Raw genomic sequence first — 22,546 nt, 5'->3', positions numbered from 1 at the left:
ATAAAAACATAGAACACTTTTTATCGTGTGAGTGTAACGGTCGCGTACACGTAACGACTCGTGGCCTTATGCTTGTCACCTGCGCAAATTATTGAATCATGCAGTGGGGAAGAGTTCTGCTAATTGACAAGGGAGAAAAGCTATTTACGAAAATGATTACGATGTTGGAGTTAAATTAAGTAAATTTAAAGAAAGATAGTTACGTTAAAAAAGACATGATTCAAAATTGATGTTAAGTGGCTCATATCAGTTTTTTGAAATGGAATTGTAAGATAAATGTCAATTTAGAATGTTTATTTACTCGTTTAATAATTACTTAAAATGTCGCGTTAGGACAGTTTATGTACTAGACAGTTTATTTTGCCTAAAACCAGTTTAATAGTAACTCAAAATATCACGCCGAAACGTTTATTTTGCATAAAACTCGAATAATATTAGCTCAAATTACTATCATACTAAAAAGTTTATTTTGCCAAAACCCAGTTTAATAGTAACTCAAAATATCATGCCGTAACGCTCATTTTGCATGAAACTCTTTTAATATTAGCTCAAATTACCGTCATACTAAAAAGTTCATTCTGTTCCAAACCAGTTTAATAGTCACTCTAAAATATCACTCTGAAAAGTTTATTTTACTCAAAAACTTATTTAATGATAGCTCAAATTATTTATAAAAATAGAAAGTTTATTTTGCTCAAAACCAGTTTAATAATAACTCAAAATATCAAGCTAAAAAGTTAATTTTACACAAAACCCGTTGCTGAAATTAATAATTCAAAATACCGAAATAAAAAATACACAAAACTCATTCAGTAAACTCATTACGGAATTATTTTTAATAGTGAAGAAAAGTTTAACTCTTCAAAATTCAACCTTTTCATAAGATCGTGCATGAGCCATGAATGCGATTAGTTCTATAGTATAAAATTTAATTTCGATAAAAAGAAAATACAAATAAACATTGTCTGAATATAAATAAAAGAAATCTAGTATATTACGAAAGGAATAACAAAAAAAAATATTGGACAAGCTCAATTTTTATCAAAATATTATTATTAATAACATTATTTTTGCATTAATTATTAAAAAATATTATTATTAATATTTGTCTATAAAAATTTAATTAATTATGACTTAGAATTTATTAAATAATGATTAAAAGTTCAAAGTATTATTTTCATTATGATTTTATGTATTTTTATTTTTTTAATACATTAACACCTCAATAAAAAGGTTTATTAATTAAAAACTTCCTTCGACTTATTTAAAGAATAATTTTATAATTACTGCCAATGCAATTCAGTACGTATTAGTTTAAAATTATATTTCAATCTAAAAACAATCGATAAAACATATTTGCCAGAAAAAGGTCCTGAATGTACAGAAAAACCGTTAAAGAACTAACAAAAGCCATGGCGTCACGTGATCTGCAACGGAATCGTTTGATGCGATCCGGCAGATGGGCCCCTTCAGAAGCCGATTTAAAAGGCCCGCATGACTAACATTCCCCGAGAACTCTTCTCGCTATTATTTCTGCACAACCAGTATGAAGAAAGGACAAAAGAGAATGTGAAAATAATCTCTAAAATATTTTTTTCTTCACTTCTTAATATATTTTAACTTCGATTTTACTTTTCTTTTTTCCAAATGAAAAAAAAAATGAATATCCAAACGACATCGACAGTTCTATTCCTGTTCTTCGAGGGCTTTTAAGCGAAGAATATGTTTTTCCAAACGTGGTGATTTAGGATATGGAAAGATGTTAAGCTCTCGCAATTTAATTAATTAATATTTGAAAAAATACTAAAACATTGAATTGTTTATGCTTATTAAAATATGCTAAAAATTTAGAATTATTTATGATTTTTATATCTAGGAGAAAAATCTCTCCCAATTGGAGATACACTTTAAAGAATTTACTAAAAAATATTCAAATTACGCATTCGTTTTAGTGTAAAAATATTTTTCTTCAGAAAGGAAATAAAAACGATAATTAATAAGAATGATTTTTCAATTTTTTTAGGGCTTTTTTTTTCGAAGGCTCCGTTGTCATATAAATTAATGCTTTTTTGAGAATAATGCCATTTTCATGACTGCTGTGAGTTTGCAACAGTTACTCATGACTGTATGGTCAAGTTTAGCCTATCTTTAGCCAGCGCCCTCTATACTCATTCTGAAAATGGTGCAAAACGTCAATATGGGGTAAAGTCACAGTTTTGTAAAAATGAAAAGCGTTTGCGGTCTAATCTTCTAATATTTAAAAACTCACTCCAATGTTGCATAGTCTGAGCTCAAAAAAATTTTCAAAAACTGAGGATAAGGCAGTAATTTTGATAATTTTCTTCTATGGGGTAAAATATCGCCAAATTGGCGATTTTTATAAAAGTTTAATAACTTTTAAAATATTTTAGTTATTTGTCCGTTCTAAAGCCCATATAATTTTTCACGGCAAGATGACATATATAGTTTAAAACCATCGCTTTCAGTAAAAGGCACTTAAATTGTTGTTTTTTTAAACTTTTATTTTCCTTAGCGACAGATCTTCGAAAAACCATGTTAATGATTTTTACCAAAGAGAAAAACCTTGCCAAATTGCAGATATTAAAAAAAATGTACTAATTCTTTGGAAAAAAAAAAATTCAAACTATACGTTTTAATGTAAAAATATTTTTCTACAGAAAAAAAAATTATTAATTAATAAGAATGATTTTTTAATTATCAATGATTTTATTCGCAGAACAATAATTCTATACAATAATAATTTATTTATTATATAAATTAACGTGTCAAGTTAAAGTAATGGTGTTTACACTAGGAAATATTAGAACTAAAATATGTAATTATTTTTATTACTTACTTGCAATAAAATTCTCCTTTTGGGTTGGCAACGCAAGAGGCACCGTTTTGACAGGGGTTTGGGGAGCATGAAGCAAGACCTGAAACAAATCAAACATACATTATAATAAGATTTATTGAAAATTGTGTTAAAAATATTTTTTTCTTTTTGTTCATGTTATTACAATGAAGTTTTTCACATTTTCTAAAATTTCGCTTCACTTTGACATTTTATAAGAAGAAAAAAAAGAAGGAAAGAAAGAAAGGAAAAAGAAGAAAAAACTTTCAAAATATGTACAAAGTTTTAAAATATGTAAATAAATGTGGTAATTATATTTGCCATACTAAAAATTGTAGATTTAAGATTATAATAACGTTTTTTTTAAATCTGGTAACAAAACAGATTAGACCCATCTAAGATAGGCTAATTTGCCCAATGATTGATTCGCCCAATCAATGATTCACCAGTAAAGCCGATTCAGTAATGCACTTTCTCTCTTTCCTTTTCTCTTCAATCTTTTATTGGCCATATCTGCGATGATAATGGTTTATTAAAAAAAAATTAACAATAAAAAATAACAACGCGTCAAGCAAATTAAATAAACACATAAAAAGCTAAAAAAAATTACTTTAAATATCACGCGCATTGTTTAATGATGCATGACTAAAGTTAATTCGATAATGAATTGAAAAGAAGAAAAAAATTTAAAAATTACAAAAAGACGTTGAAAAAAGTCAATTCATGGTTGAACTAGAATAACAATATAAAAAAGGTTTTTAAATCTATAAAAAAAAAAGCGTTTTTTCCCGTTTTTAAAATATTACCGATAAAATTTTTCATAAAATAAAAGTTCACGTTAGTTCATGCTACAGAAGTTTATTTTGTACCTTTTCTCAGAAATTGCTGATACTTTTTAAAATATATTGAAAACTTTTGTAAAGAAAAAATCTTTCGTAAACATATTTTTTGAATAGTGGAAAATGTTTCTTCTAAAATTAAAATAAGCGCAATTTCTTTGTTTAACCATTAAACGTAAATAACGAACGAACTAGCTATTGACCAAAAATAATAATTTTTATTCTTAAATGTTGAACTATAACAAGAAAAACAAACGAAAAGTTTGAAAAAAATCGATTCTAAATTTTTAGGAAAAATAAAATGAGAAGACTTTTTCTTTACCATCAGTCATTTCCTAATATCATGCATGATAAAAAATAAATCACACACATTGACCAATAAAGGTAAACTCTTTAAGTTTTTCTTCTTCTTAGGTATTAGACGACGGAAAAGATGAAAGAAAAAAGAAACCTAAGACCACTGAAAAGAGATTTTAACTTACATTGTCTATCAGAAAGAAAAATAAATAAATAAAAGTTCGAAACAATAATCTGGCGCATTTTTTGAGATCACTATCAATTATGGAGCAGGCGATAATTAATAATTTGTTACGCGTGCATTGTTCTTTAACTGGGTTATCTGAGCCAGTCAATCGATGTCTAAGAAAATGCATTTTAAAACAATAATTAAAATAAACAAATATAAGATTTTTGTTATTTTAGTAATTGTTTTAGCTTTCAGGTAATTTATGAATATCTTAAACAATTTTGTCACAAGAATATAAAAAATAAAAGAATACGTGCATCTATTTATTTTATTCGAAGAGAAGATTTTGAGAATTTATTCGAAGCTGATTGGAAAATTAATGTTATGACTCTTTATTTCTGATAAATTATAATGACACGATCTAGCAGTTAATGAAAAGTTATAGTAATTAACTCCCTACAATATATGAAAAAATTTTTTAAAGCCTTCATAGTGTGTTATTAAACTCACTTATATTTAAGAATATAAATTAAGAAACAGATTAAAAATAAAATAAAATGAACTTTTTTTATTTCTTGTTTTTAATCTGAAAATTTTTTTTCTCTTCTCAATATTTTGTTGGGAAAACTTAGTGAAAGAACATGCTAAGTAAGAATCTAGTTTAATGGGAGAACATGTTAAGGTAAGAAGCTAGTTTAGTGGAAGAATATGTTGAATAAGATGCTCAAGCTCGGCGAAAAACATGTTGAATAAGTTTAGCGGAGAAACAAGTTAGTGGAAAAACATATTAAGTTATTTCGAAATTCCTTAAACTCCAAAAAAAAAAAAAAAATTTTACATTTCAACGCGAAAAAAATATTTAAATTTTACTATTAAGCCTTTTTCCATAAACACACCCTACGTATTTTGAACAACTTATACTCTTTTTTAAAGATATCCCATGTCAAGTAAGAATGGATATACAAGTTCATCATGGGGAAGGTCAACAGCTGAAAAATTTAAAACAGCTTATCGGACCTCCTAAAAGAGAGCAAATGATACTGAACCACCTCACTAATTATTGTAATAAGCAACTGGAGATCGAAGTAATTATTACGATACAACCAATCCATGGACACTTTTACTCGCAGAGGAAGTTGAGTGATTCATTATCACATTGCCTTATCAGGTTTCAAATTGAGAACACATTTTCCAACTTGTGTTCCGCTCGTCCCACGAAAAAACAACCTCTTGATGGAAGTTCAACAGCTGGGGCTCTTCTTCTCCCATCCACTTGTGTCATCTTCTTTTGCACCTCTCTCTCTCTTTACCACAGATGGAGATGAGGGAAAAAAACTCAATCCCATAAACAAAGATATGGAAGGGACGTTAAAATAATCCTTTTCATAAGCATCCTCTACTGGTGTAACATAAGACACCCATCAGCACAAAAAATTAGGATAAAAGCCTTTAGATTCCACGGTGACAAAATTTTTCGAGTAACTTACTTATTCTTCTATTTCTTAGTCATTAAATAATTCGATACGTAAAATCTTGTGAAGAAGAAAAAATTGACTTTTAATTCTGCATTAAAAGAAATAATTAAACATAATAACATATTTTTGTCTTGAGTTTAATGTTTTAAAAGTGTTATTTCAACTGAAATAAAAGATTTACAAATTTTAATTCTCATTTTTCAATTTCCTTTTGTTTAATTCATTATCATAAATAATTTAAACTTAATCATTTAAATTTAGAATTAAAAATTACTACCAAGATATGTCACGTGTCACCTAGTGGCACACGTACCATAGGATTGCCATCTCTGATACAGCCCCTTGTGCGTGCCTTACAGAAAGAAAAAAAAATATTTAAAGTTCGTTTTTAGCATGGCATTATAAACTCCCTTGAAAATTAATTTCAAATAATTCCTATTTTCACAAATTTCTACCTTACTAATTTATCAACTCGAAACTTATGCGTTTTATTAGACAAACTATTGATATCATTTATAAAATGTAACAGTATGCATTTATTTTACGGTGTTAAAAAACACAGACAACTGTTCTATTTTACTATACTACTATATACAGACTGAAAAACACACGCTAACAGACTACAAGTCAAAATAGTGTAGGTTATTATTATTTCTTTAAATACGCTTAAATATATTAAAATTGAATGCAAATTGCTCTTTCAAGGTAATGCCAAAGACAATGACCCTGGGAACTATCTCAACCATTTGAAAGATTGGAATCTTATGATGAACCAATTAAATTTTGGTTCTCTAGGCCAAAGAAAGGAATCGCGACATAATGAATCACGTAATTGGAAGTAAGACAATAGAATATATTTGTAAGTTATTTATTTTAAAAATAGTAATAAGAAACTTGACTAATTTTGATGAGAAATGTTTCTCAGGTTTTAGAATGTATATTTACAAAAAATAGTATTTATGTGTGTGTACTTTAAAAAATTCCAGATACCTATTTATTACGATACGGATTGCTTTTTGCTTTTGTTGAAATATGTAATTTAGATTTAGAGTTCTGGGTGCTAAGGAAAATTCAACACTTCCTTTTATTATCATTATTAGTAGTATTTAAAATATTATTATTATCATTATTCAGAGTCAAATCCCTGTTCTACTATTTTATTATTTAGGAGCATACAAAATTATGTTCCTTTTAAACTCTATCTAAAATTGCTATCACATGCAGTTCCATTTTCGAAAATGTATTTGCCGATTTTGAAATTACATGTAACTCAGTTAACGAAAGAAAAAAATCTCGAGCAATTCTAATAATTAAATTTTCTTTTTTTTTTTTTTTTTAAAAAATTAAATTTTTGAGAGTTTTAAAACATTGAAGTGAAAATGATAAATAGACTTACTATCAAAATAATTAGAACTGCGAGAATTTTTTTAAATTGAGTTCTATGATTTTATTGTATTTTATAACCGTTGTTGAACAGATGACCCAATTTTCTTGGGTTTACAACTACTAACGCGTGTAATTCTGAGCCCAATTCAGAAGATAAGAGAACTCCAGGATCAAGTATAGAGAGAAATTTGCCTGCGTGGAGGACTTTTCGATGGAACTAACCCGCATTTGCGTTACATGGAGAGGAAAACCGCGAAAACCTTCCGAGGCTAGCTTGTCAGCAAGAGGACTTTAATCCCTGATCCATCTACCACTGAGGATATTATAAATCAGCACTGTGGTCGGTGCAAGCAGGATGCGGAATTCGTCATTCCATGATTTTAAAGTTTGCAAATACGACATTCAAAGATCAAGGTGGGGTGGGGGGAGAACGGTTTAAATTCATTTTTCACAAAACTGACAATTGAAACGCCATCTTGTGCATTTTGAGGAATACTAAGTTTTGATAAATCAACACGTAGAAAATGGGCTCTCCTAGAGAGTTATTATGCAGTGAAGATGAGCCGCACAGGGGAAAAACAGTTTATGTCCACGCGTAGAAAAGAACAGAGAGAAGTACAGTAAAGAAAATTATACAAATAAGAAAGTAGTGATGGGGGAAGAATTTTTAGGATCCAATCCGATTTTTAACATCAAAAATTATAAATTTTATATTGAAATTTTTAGGAGATGCAAAAAATGCTTGTGACGTTCGCTTTTATTTTTACCATTTCAATTGAATGCTCGCTTCTGGGAATTCTCAAACCGACAAATGCCTTTTTCTCAGAATTATCTTTCATGACATAAACCGTTTTCTCACCTTAATCTTCATTTGTAAATGGTGGGATTGTACTTAAGTCGAGAATAAATGCCATTCAATTAACTAACTAACGTTTCCTGTTTAGCATCGTTTGCAGGAAGTTTAATTATGGGATTAGCTAACACAAGGAAAAAGCTCTTTCAAATCAGGTTACTTTGGTTGAAGAAAATATTCCCCAGAGAAGAATCATCTTCTTATGAATAAAGTGAGACCATTAGAACTGCTATCATAATATTATTACTATTCTTCACAAGCATAAAATACTTTTTTTATTTGCACAACCTCCGAAAGAATAAATAAACCCATCTGTTTTGAAAAGAGCCGCCTCATTGCTCTTACCAACATTATCTTTTCTTACACTAACATAAATACAATGGTCTGAATGATTATTTCAAATAGTCTGAAGTGATTATTTTTATTCCAATAGAGTATCCCTACAATGAATTTCTTCCTAAAAGGAAATTTTTCAGTGTTAAATATTTTCCATCTAGTCTCCAATATAAGGAATTTTCTCGATATTTTTTAATTCGATTTTCGTCACTTAAGAATTTTCAGTTATTTTACTCTTTGTTTATCTTTTGTTTGTCTTTTCTTGGAATTTTTTAGACATATATTCTTTTCAGTTTTTTGCAATTGAAAACCGGGGTTGCAAAAAACCCACCTACCCATTAAAACCCGGGTGGGTTTTATAGGGTAAAACCCACTCTGAAAAATCCAGTAAAACCACCCGAAAGTGGGTTTTTCTAGAATTGATTATATTAAAGAGCTATTCTATTTAAATATATATGTAGTCTAGCTTAAAAAAATGAAGCTATGGTGAAAAAGCTGTGTTTGGAGACTGGAGAGTCACCTTGCTGGCTATATTTGACTGTACGGTCATTGATTAGACAGTGCCTCTTTTAAAAAAAAACCTAATGAAACATGAAAAACCCAGAAAAGCCTAATAAAACCCACCCGGGTTGGATTTTTCTGGAAAAACTCAGGTTTTTTGCAATCCTGTTGAAAACTGGAATGTCTCTATAATGTTTGAGCCGTTTATTTATGCGATAAAATTAATGATTTTAATAAATTTGCATTGTGTATTATTTCATTAATTAATTTAAGTGTCATAATTATCATCATCACATACTACTGACTTATAGATTTATCACATTAACGAGAAATTTCGTATCGTTTAATTACATAACTGCAAAAACCTATAACTTCTGTAAATGGAATTTTTCCGATAGCGAATTTTTTAATCGATTTCAATATAGAGCAACTTCTCTGCATTTTAGATGAAACTTGAGCCAACTTCTTCTAAATTCGGCACGGTTTGATTAAAAAAAGAGAGCTTAATTCTGTTAGAATAATAATATTACTCTACCTGTAATGAAAAGATTATTTTTAAAGCAGCGTAAGTGATATATAAATGACGCAATTCGAACTAAAATCTACAGATTTATCTAATACTCTTTTAAGTAATACATTAGGATAAATTTTAAAGACGTCACTTTTGAAACAAATGTAGCATTCTCTAATTAACTATACTAAATATATATATAAAATAACTTGTAAAAGATCACTGATAACTAAATTTTAGTACTTTTTTTTTTTAAATGCTTATTTGGTTCAATAAAACAAGTTCAGCAATAATAAATCAATATCAAAAGCTCTGGAACTTTTAACTCAAACTAAAAAATTTTTAAAATTTTACTATAGATTTTTTCATTATGTGTTTAAGTCGTGTTTAAGTATTTAACAGAAATGCAATTTTTATAAAAGGATATATGTAATTCAATAAATATTATAATATCATTTTAAAATTGTAAATATTTTTATCAGTAAGTATTTTATGACATTTAGAAATAATGATATCTTCAGTTCTCTTTTATCAGAAACCATGCATTGTATACCTTTTACAAGACAATTTTAAAGCAATTATGCATAAAACCTAATATACAAATCTGTTTTTAATAAGTTTCGTCTGTTTTCTGAATGAAGTATTAAATTAAACGATTTTCGTTAATTTAAGAATTGATCAAACCTATTTTCATCACTTTAAAACTAATTTGAATTGTAACTCACTAATTTAAGGCTTAAGATTAACCTATTCTCACTAATTTAATCCAATTAAGTTAAAACCTGATTTAATTGCTACTAAATAAATCCGTTAATAAGAAGAGATTAAATTAAATTAATACTTGAATTACAGTAACAAAAGATGCTAGGTTATGCTAAATTTAACAGCATGAATTACATTTTTAGAACTTCTTTTTCAGGAAAGTTATGCAACAACTCAGCTGATATCATCGAACAAATAAGTTTTGGTGCCGGTCTATTTTCTAAATAATGTCTGTATTTCTAAATAATAAAGTTAAAAATTGATTTAATCGCTACTTACTAACTAAATCCGTTAATAAGAAGAGATTGAATTAAATTAATTCTTGGATCATAACAAAAGATGCTAGGTTATGCTAAATTTAACAGCATGAATTAAACTTTTAGAATTTACTTTTTTTTTCAATTCGGGAAAGTTATGAAACAACTCAACTGTTATGGAACAGCATCGATCAAAAAATTTTGGTGCCGGTCTGTTTTCTAAATAATGTCTGTATGTTTCTAAATAATCAAGTTAAAACTTGATTTAATTGCTAGTTACTAACTAAATCCGTTAATAAGAGATTAAATAATACTTGAATCATGGTAACAAAAGATGCTAGGTTAGGCTAAATTTAACAGCATGAATTAAATTTTTAGAATTTACTTTTTTTTTTTTGAATTCGGAAAAGTTATGGAACAACTCAACTCATATCATCGATCAAAAGTCTTGGTGCAGGTCTGTATTTCTAAATATTAATCCAAAAAAGGTGCCCCTACCACCTGAACTTCACACAGCGGAAATGCTACAGTTTTCTTAACACATGGTATAGTTTGATGAAGGGAAGAAAAAGGGGAGGGGGGCGACAAACGAAATGTCGAAGAGGGGAGAGAACCAGTAGTGCAGAGCAAAATGCAGACATTGCATGACTCGGAGAGAGAACCGTGGGAAAGGGTCCGGCTCTCTTAGCAAACCCCACACCCCTTACCCCTCCCGCTCGTTACACACACATTCAAAATCCTTGTTCCTTTTCTCGGTGTTCCTAATTCAGTCTTTTATAGAATTTTTTGATACAGCACCTTTATCTTCTTATTTGCGCCTTCGTTTTTTAGACGGTGGTAAAAAATGAGGGCTGTTTTTCTGTTGTTATATCGTTGAGAAAAAGATTGAAGGGGGGTCACGAATGTGGAAAAACTTACTTTTTAGAATAGGGAGAAAAGTACTGATTTACAAATGTATACAAAAGTGTGCAAACAAGCTCGGAAACCACTGCTTCAAATGTTTTTTTTATAACGGACACATTTGAGATTTCTTGCACTCTCCCGTATTTAAAGAGCAATCAGATTCTATTCTTAAAAATATTGCAGTTTTAGAAAGAAAATTAATTCATGTTCTCAAAGTTAACTTTTCCTATTTTGTTTCAAACCATTGAACCATCCTTGACTACCATCTCAGTAAATTCAGTAAAACTTTGGAAAAAAAAATTTTTTTTTTAGCAACTGCAACTTTATGGTTTACTCTAGGTTAATCTGAACTGGCTTATTCTTTCTTTTAAATTTGTCATAGAGGTTCAATATTGAATCATAAAATTGAGCAAGTTAGTCTGAATTTAACTTTACATCATGTTTTTGAAACCTTAATATAACCCTTAACTTCACTCTTAATTAAATCAGTTCAGCATTGAATCACAATATCGAGCAAGTTTACTGCAATGTAATAAAGTAATAATAAATAAGAAGAAAAAGGTGAAATTAACTAATACTGAAATTATAATATTAAATTAATAATTTTGTATAGTTTGATATAAGATTCCTCAAAATTCTTAACTTCTTATATATACTAGTTCGATATAAGATTCCTCAAAATTCTTAACCTTTTCTATAGTTCGATGTAAGATTCCTCAAAATTCTTAACCTTTTATATAGTCCGATATAAGATTCCTCAAAAATTCTTAACCTTTTATATAATTCAATATATGATTCCTCAAAAATTCTTAACCATTTATATAGCTCGATATAAGATTCCTCAAAATTCTTACGGCTAAATTGTGTTATTATTGTGCTATCAAAACCACCATATAATATAAAAACCACGTTGTCATATAAAAGTTGACACACATAAACGCTTTTGAAGCCCCATCGTTTTTTACAGAGTGGAAGTGGTTAACGAGACCACATGACTGAAATTAATTGGTCAACAATTAGGTCGACCTCGGCGTCAATCCGGCTAGAAGCTCACACTTGTCTGTAAATGAAAGCGATCCTATCCGGCCAATTAAAGAATTACACCCTCATCTCTCACAGCCCTATCAATCATAACAGAATTCGCACTGTTTTGAATCAAATAAAGATTTTATCTCATCAATTTGTTGAAATTATAATTTGTTGAAAAATAAATTTCTAAACAAATTTGCTTTGATATGAAATTGACTCATTTGCTTTGAAAAATTGGCTTATCGAACAAAATTAACAACTTTCACCGCTAAATTGTTTGGCTTATGTTTAAAACTAATGCTGAATTACAAAATCGATTAATCAATGTATTAAAAGTAATTATGGGTTTATAGTGAAACAAGTCTAGTGTTTTTTTTTTTCACTCTAATTTTGAAATTATTTTAACAGTAACAATCTAACAATCAAACCACTGTTTTAATAATGTAAAAAGCTACTTTTTTCTCCGTAAGTTTTTGATACTAAAGAGATTCGTTCCATCCTGACTTTTGAATCACAATTCCTTCACATGTCTTGCATTGTTCCCCAAACTCTTCAGTTCAAACATAACCGGCTGGCAAAATAACTTGAGCCCACATTGGACCAATAATCAAGAATCTCGGCTCAATAAGGGTTCAAAGGGCCATTATTTTTCTGATATCGGTCCTATATAGAATTATCCGATTCACCCGATATTTTACAGCCATTTTGCAACCGATGTCGGCCCTATACAAAATTGTCTGATTTACAAAATATTTTACAGCCACTTAACAACCAATATCGGTCCTATATATAATTGCCCGATTCGCCCGATATTTTACAACTAATATCGACCCGGCCCTATATAGAATTATCCGATTCACAAAATATTTTACAGTCAGTTAACAACCAGTGCCAGATTCACCCGATATTTTACAGTCATTTTGCAACCAATATCGGCCCTATACAAAATTGTCTGATTCACAAAATATTTTACAACCAATATCGGTCCTATATAAAATTGCCCGATTCACCCGATATTTTATAACTAATATCGGTCCGGCCCTATATAGAATTATCAGATTCACCCGATATTTTATATTCATTAGTGATTCAAAATAGGCCATTCTAGGACCATATTAAAAATCTAGACATTCCGATATAGGACCCATATCAAGCCAATTTTGAGCTTAACTGGGGGCGAAGGTTGTTGCTAAGATACATATAATAAAGAACTTTTAAGAATAACTCAACCATATATTATTAGAATAAACTTATTAGGATATTACATATTTATAATACAATTATATGAATCTATCCATATTGTCCCTAAATATCTTTCAAATCTACATCCGCATTCTAGAATATCCTAAATATTAATAAATTTATCTAAATACACAATTATCGATTTTATAATACATTTAAAAATCTTAGAATACGGTAAATTTGAATTAATTTAGCGCATTTAAAAACAATTTAGTTTTAACCAATGACAAAAGTGAATTATTAGCACATGGACGATGCCTTTAATTTCTATAAAAATGGATAATTTATAATTTCCTTATGCTTTGTAAACAATGTGACGAAATTTTTTCTATAACTTTATGAGTTTGACCTGCAAACGCAGCCTACTATTAAAGATATAAAAATCTTAGCCTTAAATTTTTCTTATAGTTGAGAAATCTTAGTTATTAGAAATTAATAGAAATTAATCTTAGAAATTAATAGTTGAGAAAGCTTAGGAGGCTTTCTGGATGCTTTAGTTTCTAATAATGAAAATATTCATTAACGTTTAAGGATAATTTTTTTTTTATCTAAAAATAATTAATAATAAAAGGAATAAATTAGAGTCATTAAATGCAGCGAAGATTGCTAATATGAAATCATTAAAATTTGACGTATTTGTTCAAATAAAAGCAATATTCTGCGACAATATTGCTTTTAAGAATAAAAAGAATAGTTAAGAATATAAAAAATAATCATAAATTTATAAAGCTTACCTAATTATTGAAAAAAATTCATTATGGTTAGTAATTTAAACAAAGCAGTTGGTTAACTAATATCTCATCATTTTAAAACAATCACTTAAGGAATCCTTATTTATCAAACTATTTGTATAATATCAATACATTAAAAATTTAGCTGTTTGAGTTTTTGAAAGTGACTATTTTTCATACGTTCTTTATTATAGATTAGATCAATAAATCACATAAGAAATAATTATAATTAATTATGAATATATTATTAATTAACTATTGCAATTTAATTAAATTATTAATAATTAATTTATAAATTAATTATTTTTCTATTGAATATTAATTTCTCTTGCTTAGTCAATGTGAAACTTTTTCATTCCAATATTTACTTAGAAGTATTGCGCTTGTTAAAATGTATCATATATAATTTATAAACAGTAATTAATTATTTATATACTCATTGCAAATACAATTAATCAGAAATTTAAAAATTTAATTTAATTAAGTAAGGCAACGGATTGAAAAAAAAGGAACACTAGAATATTGTCTACCAGTATATTTTCAATACCTAAATGACAATAATACTTAAACACTTGGATAACAAAATATATTCAGATAAATACTTAGAAAAATAGCATAAAAATTACCTTGAATTTCAACAATCGAAACAACCACCGTCAAAATTGTACCCCAAAACAATCCAGCACGGTACCCCATCTTTCTCCTATAAATAGGCACTCGCCGACACCGGTTCGTTTCTAAGTCCGACAGAAATTCATGGAATAGTTGTTTTAATAATCCCGTAATCCAACAATGTAAAAGTAATCCAAGTGCAGAAGATGACACAACACTTAATTAATTAGCGTTCATTTATAAATCACTGTTAATTAATTTTTAATTTTTTTTTTTAAAATCTCTATAGCACCACCGACACTACCTCCTCGTTGCACTCCACAATCTCTTATGACTAAGTTTGACCTGTTGTTAAAAAGTTGAATCCAGTCAGCGTCCCTCTCTTAGGGTTGCTAATCTATCAGACGAGGATGGGGAATATTTATCTTTTCATCCCTAATCCCATTGATACGGTTTTGGCGAGTTGGCGACGTTTGGTGAGATTCCCATCTGGATGAAGAAAGCATAATTTTTAACGGTTTTAATTTTGCGTTTGAGCTTTCTCACGGACGCAGATAGGGTTGTTATCCTCTCCGAAACTAATTAAGTACTAATGTATCATATTTATATACATGACTAATTCAATATTTAAATCCTCTTCTTATGTTTAGTACAATAAATTAATAATTATTTTATTTTCTTTATTTAATTTTATGTGATAACGTATTTTAATGAAACAAAAAAGAACTAGAAGAATATTCGCTAGAAAATTTATACGATTCCAGATTCCTTACGGAAAAAAAATTCTAGTTAATTTATATGTTTTTAGTTCATCCATTCCTATTAATTAATTTTTAATTAATTAATTATTCATTAATGAGTAACTAAAATATTATTCATTTTCAAATACTATTTTCTTTTAATACTTTTTTTTAAATTATGCACAATTTTAAAGTCTAGAAATCTTTAAAATAGCTTTTCTTTAAATAAAATTTCGATTTATCGATAAAAATTAATGATGCAGATATCTATGATGCAAAGTTCGCTTCCTTTACGTAAATTTATTCTGATCAATTACTTAATTTTGCTAGCAATTTTTTTGAATTAAAGCTTTAATTCTTTAGTTTTTTTTTTCTTTCTTTTTTTTAGAAAGAAAAAATTGCTAACTCAAATGCAAATCTAAACAAAAATCGTTGCTACACTAATATAAAATCCACTTTTACTGGAACATGTTACGGAACAATAAATCTGATGTATATCGTAATTTTTCGAGTAATAATTACCTTAAGATCACTAAATCACTCTATCTGAATAAATGTAAAAATTAAAGTATAATAGTTTGCGGTAAAAATAGATTTTACAGCAAAATTGATTTTTACGGTAAAAAGAATTTTATGAATTTTTATGAACGATGTGCCCAAAATATCCATACTTCATACCATTATAATGCAGGTCCATGTGAATCTATTTAAAAATTCCTAACTCATGAATCTCGAAGAAAAGAAAATTATATATATGGATATCTATTTCTCTATCTTTAAAGATTATGTAATTTTCTTTTATATTCATCTGCTAAGATGATTAATCTATAAATTTCATAATTTACATGATTACAACTGGCATAAGAAAATATTAAATGTCAAGTTTATAGTTTTTAAATTATTCTTCTATTTAAGTAAAAATAAAAAAAAATAAAAAAAGTTTCTTGTCTTTACTTCAAAGTCTAAACAAAAAAAATTTATGATATGATAAATAAAAGAATGAAGAAGAACTGAAAATAAACCAATTGACTGATATTTTTGTGGCACAGCTTAAAAAAAAAAACATGCACCATAAAAATATAAAATTAAATGGAATTGTATAAAGCTGTATTCTATTCAAAAGTAAATGCTTATAAAGAATTACTTTTAAATTGATGTCCATAAATAATCGAAGCCATCAAATTCATAAGAAAATTTATAAATATTAGGAGGTGCTGCCCAACCCTCGGGGTGCCCACTCATTCATCTTTATTTTTTGTATAAATAAAAAAAAAGTATTTCTTTATATAAGCACATTTCGTTATAGTCTTCTTAATCGTGAGGGAATGAGCAATTATTAGGATTTGAAAAATAATTAACTGTACTTGCAAAAAACTAATTAGATTTAAGAGTATAAAATCAGTTGTACAATAAGAAATGGAATTGTAATTCAATCGGAAGTAGTATTACACAATAAATAGTAGTTTTAATTGTTAACAATCTATAACGATAACCTTATATTGCAGAACTGATCAAATTGCAAACAGTTTTTATGTACATTAAGACATTGATATTTTTAACAATTTCGATGCAAATATTATGATTGATATCTGGCAACATCTGATCGCTTTCCTTTATTTTTTTTTATTTATTTTACCCATTTTTTTATTTTTCATTATTATTATTATTTTGGCGTTAAGTTAAGCGTGAGGTAATAAAATGTTCTCGAAAGTGATAAATTTATGACCAAAAATAAGGGATAAATTAATCAGTAACTAAGCAAAAGAAATAAAAATTCACGAAAAATGCACTTAAACTTGCATCAAGTTTCAACATATTAAAGTTTCAACAAAAAAAAAATTGCATTAGATTTATAATAGAAAATGGCCTTTTCAACATGCTAAATTTCAAATCTCCAGTCTCTTTTCAGTGGACAATAGATCAGCCAACATAGTTTTTCTTTTACTCATTTTAATTTATTTTATTTTATTTATTTATTTATTTATTTTATTCAATAAATCAACATGGTTTTTCTTTCCTTTCTTTTTTTATTTATTTATTATTTTGCTGTTTTTTTACAGCATTTATTTTTCTAAACATCTTTTTTTTCTTTAGTTTTTTTTTCCGCTAATTTTGGCGTTACGTTAAACGTGAGCTAATAAAATGCTCTCGAAAGTGATAAATTTGTCGACAAAATGGATAAATTAAATCAGTAATTTATGCACAAAAAAAAGTTTTAAAAAAAATTCACGAAAAATGCATGTAAAATTGCATCTACTTTGCAACATTTTAAAATTTTAACGAAAAAAAAAATCGTGTTTGATTTATAATTAAAAATGGCCCTTTCAACAAGTCGAATTTCAACTCTCCAGACTCTTTTCTGTGGACAATGGGTCAGCCAACATAGTTTTTCTCTTCTTTTTTTTTCATTTCATTGTATTTATTTTTACTGTTTTTCTTTTATTTTGTTTTTTGCAGTATTTATTTTTACAACAGTTAGCAATTCTTAAACTAATAATCAAATATTTTTTCTTTTTTCGTCTATCGAATTTCTAGTTTATTTTTCGATGCAACTCTTAATTTCAAGTTTCTAAGTGTCATTGATTTTTGAGCTGCTAAACAAAACAACCGAAACGGCCGTGACTATCTCACAAAGAAGCACTCTGAAGAAGCGCGCGCCAAAAGAGCGATAAAAACTCCGTGCTAAAAGGGATTTATCCTGTCGTAACATTGTCCAAAGCCTATAGCTCCTCCTCTTCTAAGAAAGAAGTTCATTATCAAGTTGTGATATTTGAAAAAACTGGATACAGTATCATAAAGAATACTATCTGAATCAAATGTAATTTTTCTGTTTTTGGCATGTTTACTTTTATTTATTCTTTGAAAGTTGATTTTTTGCATTAAACTGTAACACTCCGCCTTGGGAACGTCTAGCCAATCAGAACGCCGCTCCATTCGCACGCATTTCGAACAGCAGTAGATAAATTGATACCTGTTGAAGAAGCTTCATCAAATGTTATATATGAATATTAGTTGATTGTTGTTTTCTGAGAGCTAGCTTTCCTGAATATTGCTTATTAATTGTTAAAATAATAACTTAATAAGCAAATAACTTAAATATTTTGAAAGTTATTAAACTTTTTTAAAAAATCGCAAATTTGGTGATATTTTTTCACCCAGAGGAAAATTATCACAAAAACACATAATAATAATAAAAAAAGTAAAATAATAATAATAAAAGAAAAATAATAGTAAAAAACCACAGTTTAAGTGTCTTACACTTGAAGCAAACGATGATTTTAAACTAAATATTTTGCTGTGAAAAATTATCTAGATTTTAGAACGGTCGAGTAACTTAAATATTTTAAAAGTTAATAAACTAGTTTGAAAATCGCCAATCAGGCGAGATTTTTCCATATAGATGAGAATTATCAAAATGACTGCCTTATTCTCAGTTTTTGCAAATTTTCATTAGCTGAGATTACAAACGCTTTTCATTTTCACAAAACTGTGGATTTTCTCCATATTGACGTTTTGCGCCATTTTCAAAATAAGCGGCGTAGACAGCGCTGGCTTTAGATAGGCTAAACTTGACCTAACAGTTGCATACTTACAGAAGTTATAAAAATAGCATAGTATTCGCAAAAAATCATAATTTAATATTACGACGGAGCTTTCGAAAAACAGCCTTAACTTATCACTAATAAACTAAGAAAAATATTTTAATGCATTGTTTATTCGTTTCAAAGTTCGATTAACATTTTTAATTGCGTAATCTATCTATCTATAAACAATTAATTAGCCTGTTGAGACTAAAATCATTCGTTTTAACTATTTCAACAAACAAAAAGTCATAATTAATTAAAACAATAAGTAATAAAACAAATATGTACTTAATTGAAAAGCTTAGTAGGAAAACAAGGTAAGTGGCATTTTCAGAAAGGCTATTATCAGGATAAGAAGAAAAACCAAACTATTATATTTTAGTATCAATTGATTAGAAGGTGGGATATTAGTATTGATAAACTCTTCGCCTTATTTTATTTACTACTACCGAATTTGAAATAAAAACCATGCAATCATATTCAAAACTATTTTGCATTTATTGTGTTAAAATTAAAGCAAAAGCAAGAACAGTTTTGTTACATTAAACATAACCATGCTGATCCGACCGGTCACTATATGTTATTTTTTCTGATTAATTTCAGATTACTCAAGAAAATGTCACTTACCTTGCTTCTTCCACTAAGCTCTTCAATTAGATATGGGATAGATTATAATTAATTAATTTTTTATTCTTGTTTCTTTCTTTATTTCAACTTCTCTAATATTTTCCAATCACAAAATTAAAATTTCACAAAAATTTATTCCCCACATCGAAAAATCTAGCTCTTGAAAAATAAATTTAAAAAAAAATTCTCTCAAAAAACGGGTGGGGAACTGAATTTCATTTTTGTCTGATAAGTCTTAAAAAAATTAAATAATACGTAATTAACTCCCCCCCCCCTATTTTTCGAAATTATTAATGAAATATGTATGATGTTTAATAAGAAAAAGTTTTGCTTTTCAGTAAAAATCTTTCTCTCACTTCTTTTTGTACTTTTCACTCACTTCTTTTTATTCTTCTTTTTATACAGTTACTCATGACCAGTGGTCATAAGCAACAGTAGTGAAACTACTATAGTTGCTACTTTTACTTGTAGCTTGTAGCATAGTGTGCTACTTTTTTTCTTTAAAAGAAAAAAGTAGTGTAGCGAGTAGTGCGATTACAAAAAAAAAAAAAAAAAAAAAAAAAAAAAAAAAAAAAAGTATTTAGTGGCGATTTCTGACAACTACTTCAGTGCATAAATCTGACTCTAACGTAACTAATTTTTCGAATTTGATGGGTACAAATCTTAGCGGATCCATCAATGGATGAAATGAAAAGGACCCTGTTTCTGCAGTTGAGCGTTAACTGGAATTAATTATTTAGTATTACCTGTAACTAATACTTAAAGTAGCCAATACGAAAAACAAATAATTAATCAATTTGGTCACACTTTTACATGCGAATGAACACTCGTGCAACATCAACAAGGAAGGGAACGTGTTTTCAACATACACTTAATTTCTTAGAGAAAATATAAGAGCATTAAACAAGGAAAAAATTTCAAGTATTTGATAATTTCGCATTTCTTAAATTAAATATTCGCTGCCGAGAAGGGTATAAAAAGTTGAAGATGAAATAAATAAATTCGAGAAAAAAAAATTTTTTGGAATAACAAACGGGCTTATGTAAACTAATTATTTCCTTACATTTAATGTAAGTTCGTCTCTTTAACATAGTTGAGTAGTTACTACAATTCTAAAGTAGTTTGTAGTCAAGATATTTTAAGAAAAGTTAACTATTAGTTTTAGTTAACTACATTTTACTTTATTTTATGACCATCGTTGAACAGCCGACCCAATTTTATGACTACAAATGTTCAACGCCGTAGCTTTGTAATTTTGAATCCAAACCAAAAGACAAGGGAACTCCTGGATCAAGTATTGGAAGAAATTTGCTTTCGTGGAAGACTTTCTGATGGAACTAATCCGCATTTGAGTTGCATGGCGAGGAAAGCCACGAAAACCTCCCACGGTTAGTCTGACGACAAGGGGACTCTAACCCATGATCCGTCTACCACTGAGGATATTTTACGTCAGCACTGTAGTCGGTGCGATCCAAATGCGTAATTCGTATCGACCAGCCATCGCTGGGATTCGAACTCGGTTCACCTAATTGGAAGGCTAACGCTCTATCCTCTGAGCCATCTCGACTCAGTTAACTACATTTGTAGCAAACTCAGTTAACTACATTTGAGCATTGTTATAGTTGTAGTAAACTACAAAAATAATGCAGTTTTTCTGACCACTGATCATAACTGTGAGGTAAAGTTTTGCCTAACTAAAGCTAGCGCTCTCTGTGCTTATTTTGAAAATTTCGCAAAACGTCAATTTGTAGAAAAGTCACAGCTTTGAGAAAATGAGAAGCGTTTGTGGTCTAACTTTTAACAATTTATAAACTTACTGCAATGCTGTATTATCTGGGATTACAAAAATTTGCAAAAAGTGAGAATAAGCCAGTGATTTTGATAATTTTCATCTAGGTGGGAAAATATCGCCGAATTGGCGATTTCTATAAAAGTTTAATAACTTTCAAAATATTTAAGTTAATTGTCTGTTCTGAAGACCGGATAATTTTACACTGCAAAATTATATATATAATTTAAAATCATCGTTTTGCTTCAAGTGTAAAGCACTTAAAATGTTTTTTTTTTTTTTTTTTTTTTTTAGCTCTTTGGCGACACATCTTCGAAAAACTACGCCAAAGAATTTTATCAAAGAGAAAAATCTTGCAAGATTGCAGACATTTAATAACATACACTAATTTTTTTAAAAATATTCTAACTATACATTCAAAGCTTTGAAAAATCATGTTTTAAATTATTTATGGAGGCGAAACAAAATGAGCCGTGAATGGATTCTCCCGTGGTATTGCATTCTCTTAAGTTTTCTTCTTATTTTATTACATCCTCTTTTATTTTTTTCTCTACATTCATAGAAAAATTTTTAATTGGGTATAATATGAAAAAAACACAACTACTTCGATTTAGTAGGAACAACATATGACGCAATGCTAAACGAATGGAATTCAGTTGTTGTTTATTCAGTTATTGTTATTAGTAGTTGTTGTTATTTGTTTTAGTTGTTGTTTATTTAGTTGCATTTAGTTGTATTTAGTTTCAATAACTTTTCTTTATAATGCAATAAAATCTGACGAGCAGCTATTTAAACGATCGAACACTTCGTTTGTTTATTTGTGGCTTGAAGTTAGGCTCGCAGAAAATGCAGTTCATGGGTTAAATTTAGTAGGAACAACACAACCTGTGACGTAGGCTATATTATACCCAATTATTTACATACTTTTTCTTTCTTAAAACTCAAATTACAATAAATATGAGTTAAATTATTCATGAATGATTTATCAATAAAACTTATCGAGCGGCTTTTAAAAATTCCCATACGAGTTATGGAATTTTTTTTTTTTT

General features: G+C 28.3%; 1 protein-coding gene across 1 annotated transcript in view; it reads right to left on the bottom strand.

The window, feature by feature from the left end:
• The window catches only part of N (neurogenic locus Notch protein), a 67,023-nt gene extending 51,847 nt beyond the window's left edge, over positions 1-15,176 (bottom strand). Inside the window, exons 1-2 of the mRNA XM_016066331.4 lie at positions 14,772-15,176; positions 2,858-2,936 (exon numbers count right to left, since the gene is read on the bottom strand). Coding sequence (XP_015921817.1) covers positions 2,858-2,936; positions 14,772-14,841 — 149 coding nt within the window. The 5' untranslated portion in view covers positions 14,842-15,176. The remainder of the gene's footprint in view (positions 1-2,857; positions 2,937-14,771) is intronic.
• Between the last annotated feature and the right edge of the window lie 7,370 nt (positions 15,177-22,546).

The sequence above is a fragment of the Parasteatoda tepidariorum genome, chromosome 10, assembly GCF_982258835.1.
Source record: "Parasteatoda tepidariorum strain Cologne lab strain chromosome 10, Ptep-v5.0, whole genome shotgun sequence".
In the NCBI taxonomy this organism is placed as follows: domain Eukaryota; kingdom Metazoa; phylum Arthropoda; class Arachnida; order Araneae; family Theridiidae; genus Parasteatoda; species Parasteatoda tepidariorum.
Note: the sequence above shows the minus strand (reverse complement) of the source record. Positions and strands in the feature narration are given on the sequence as shown.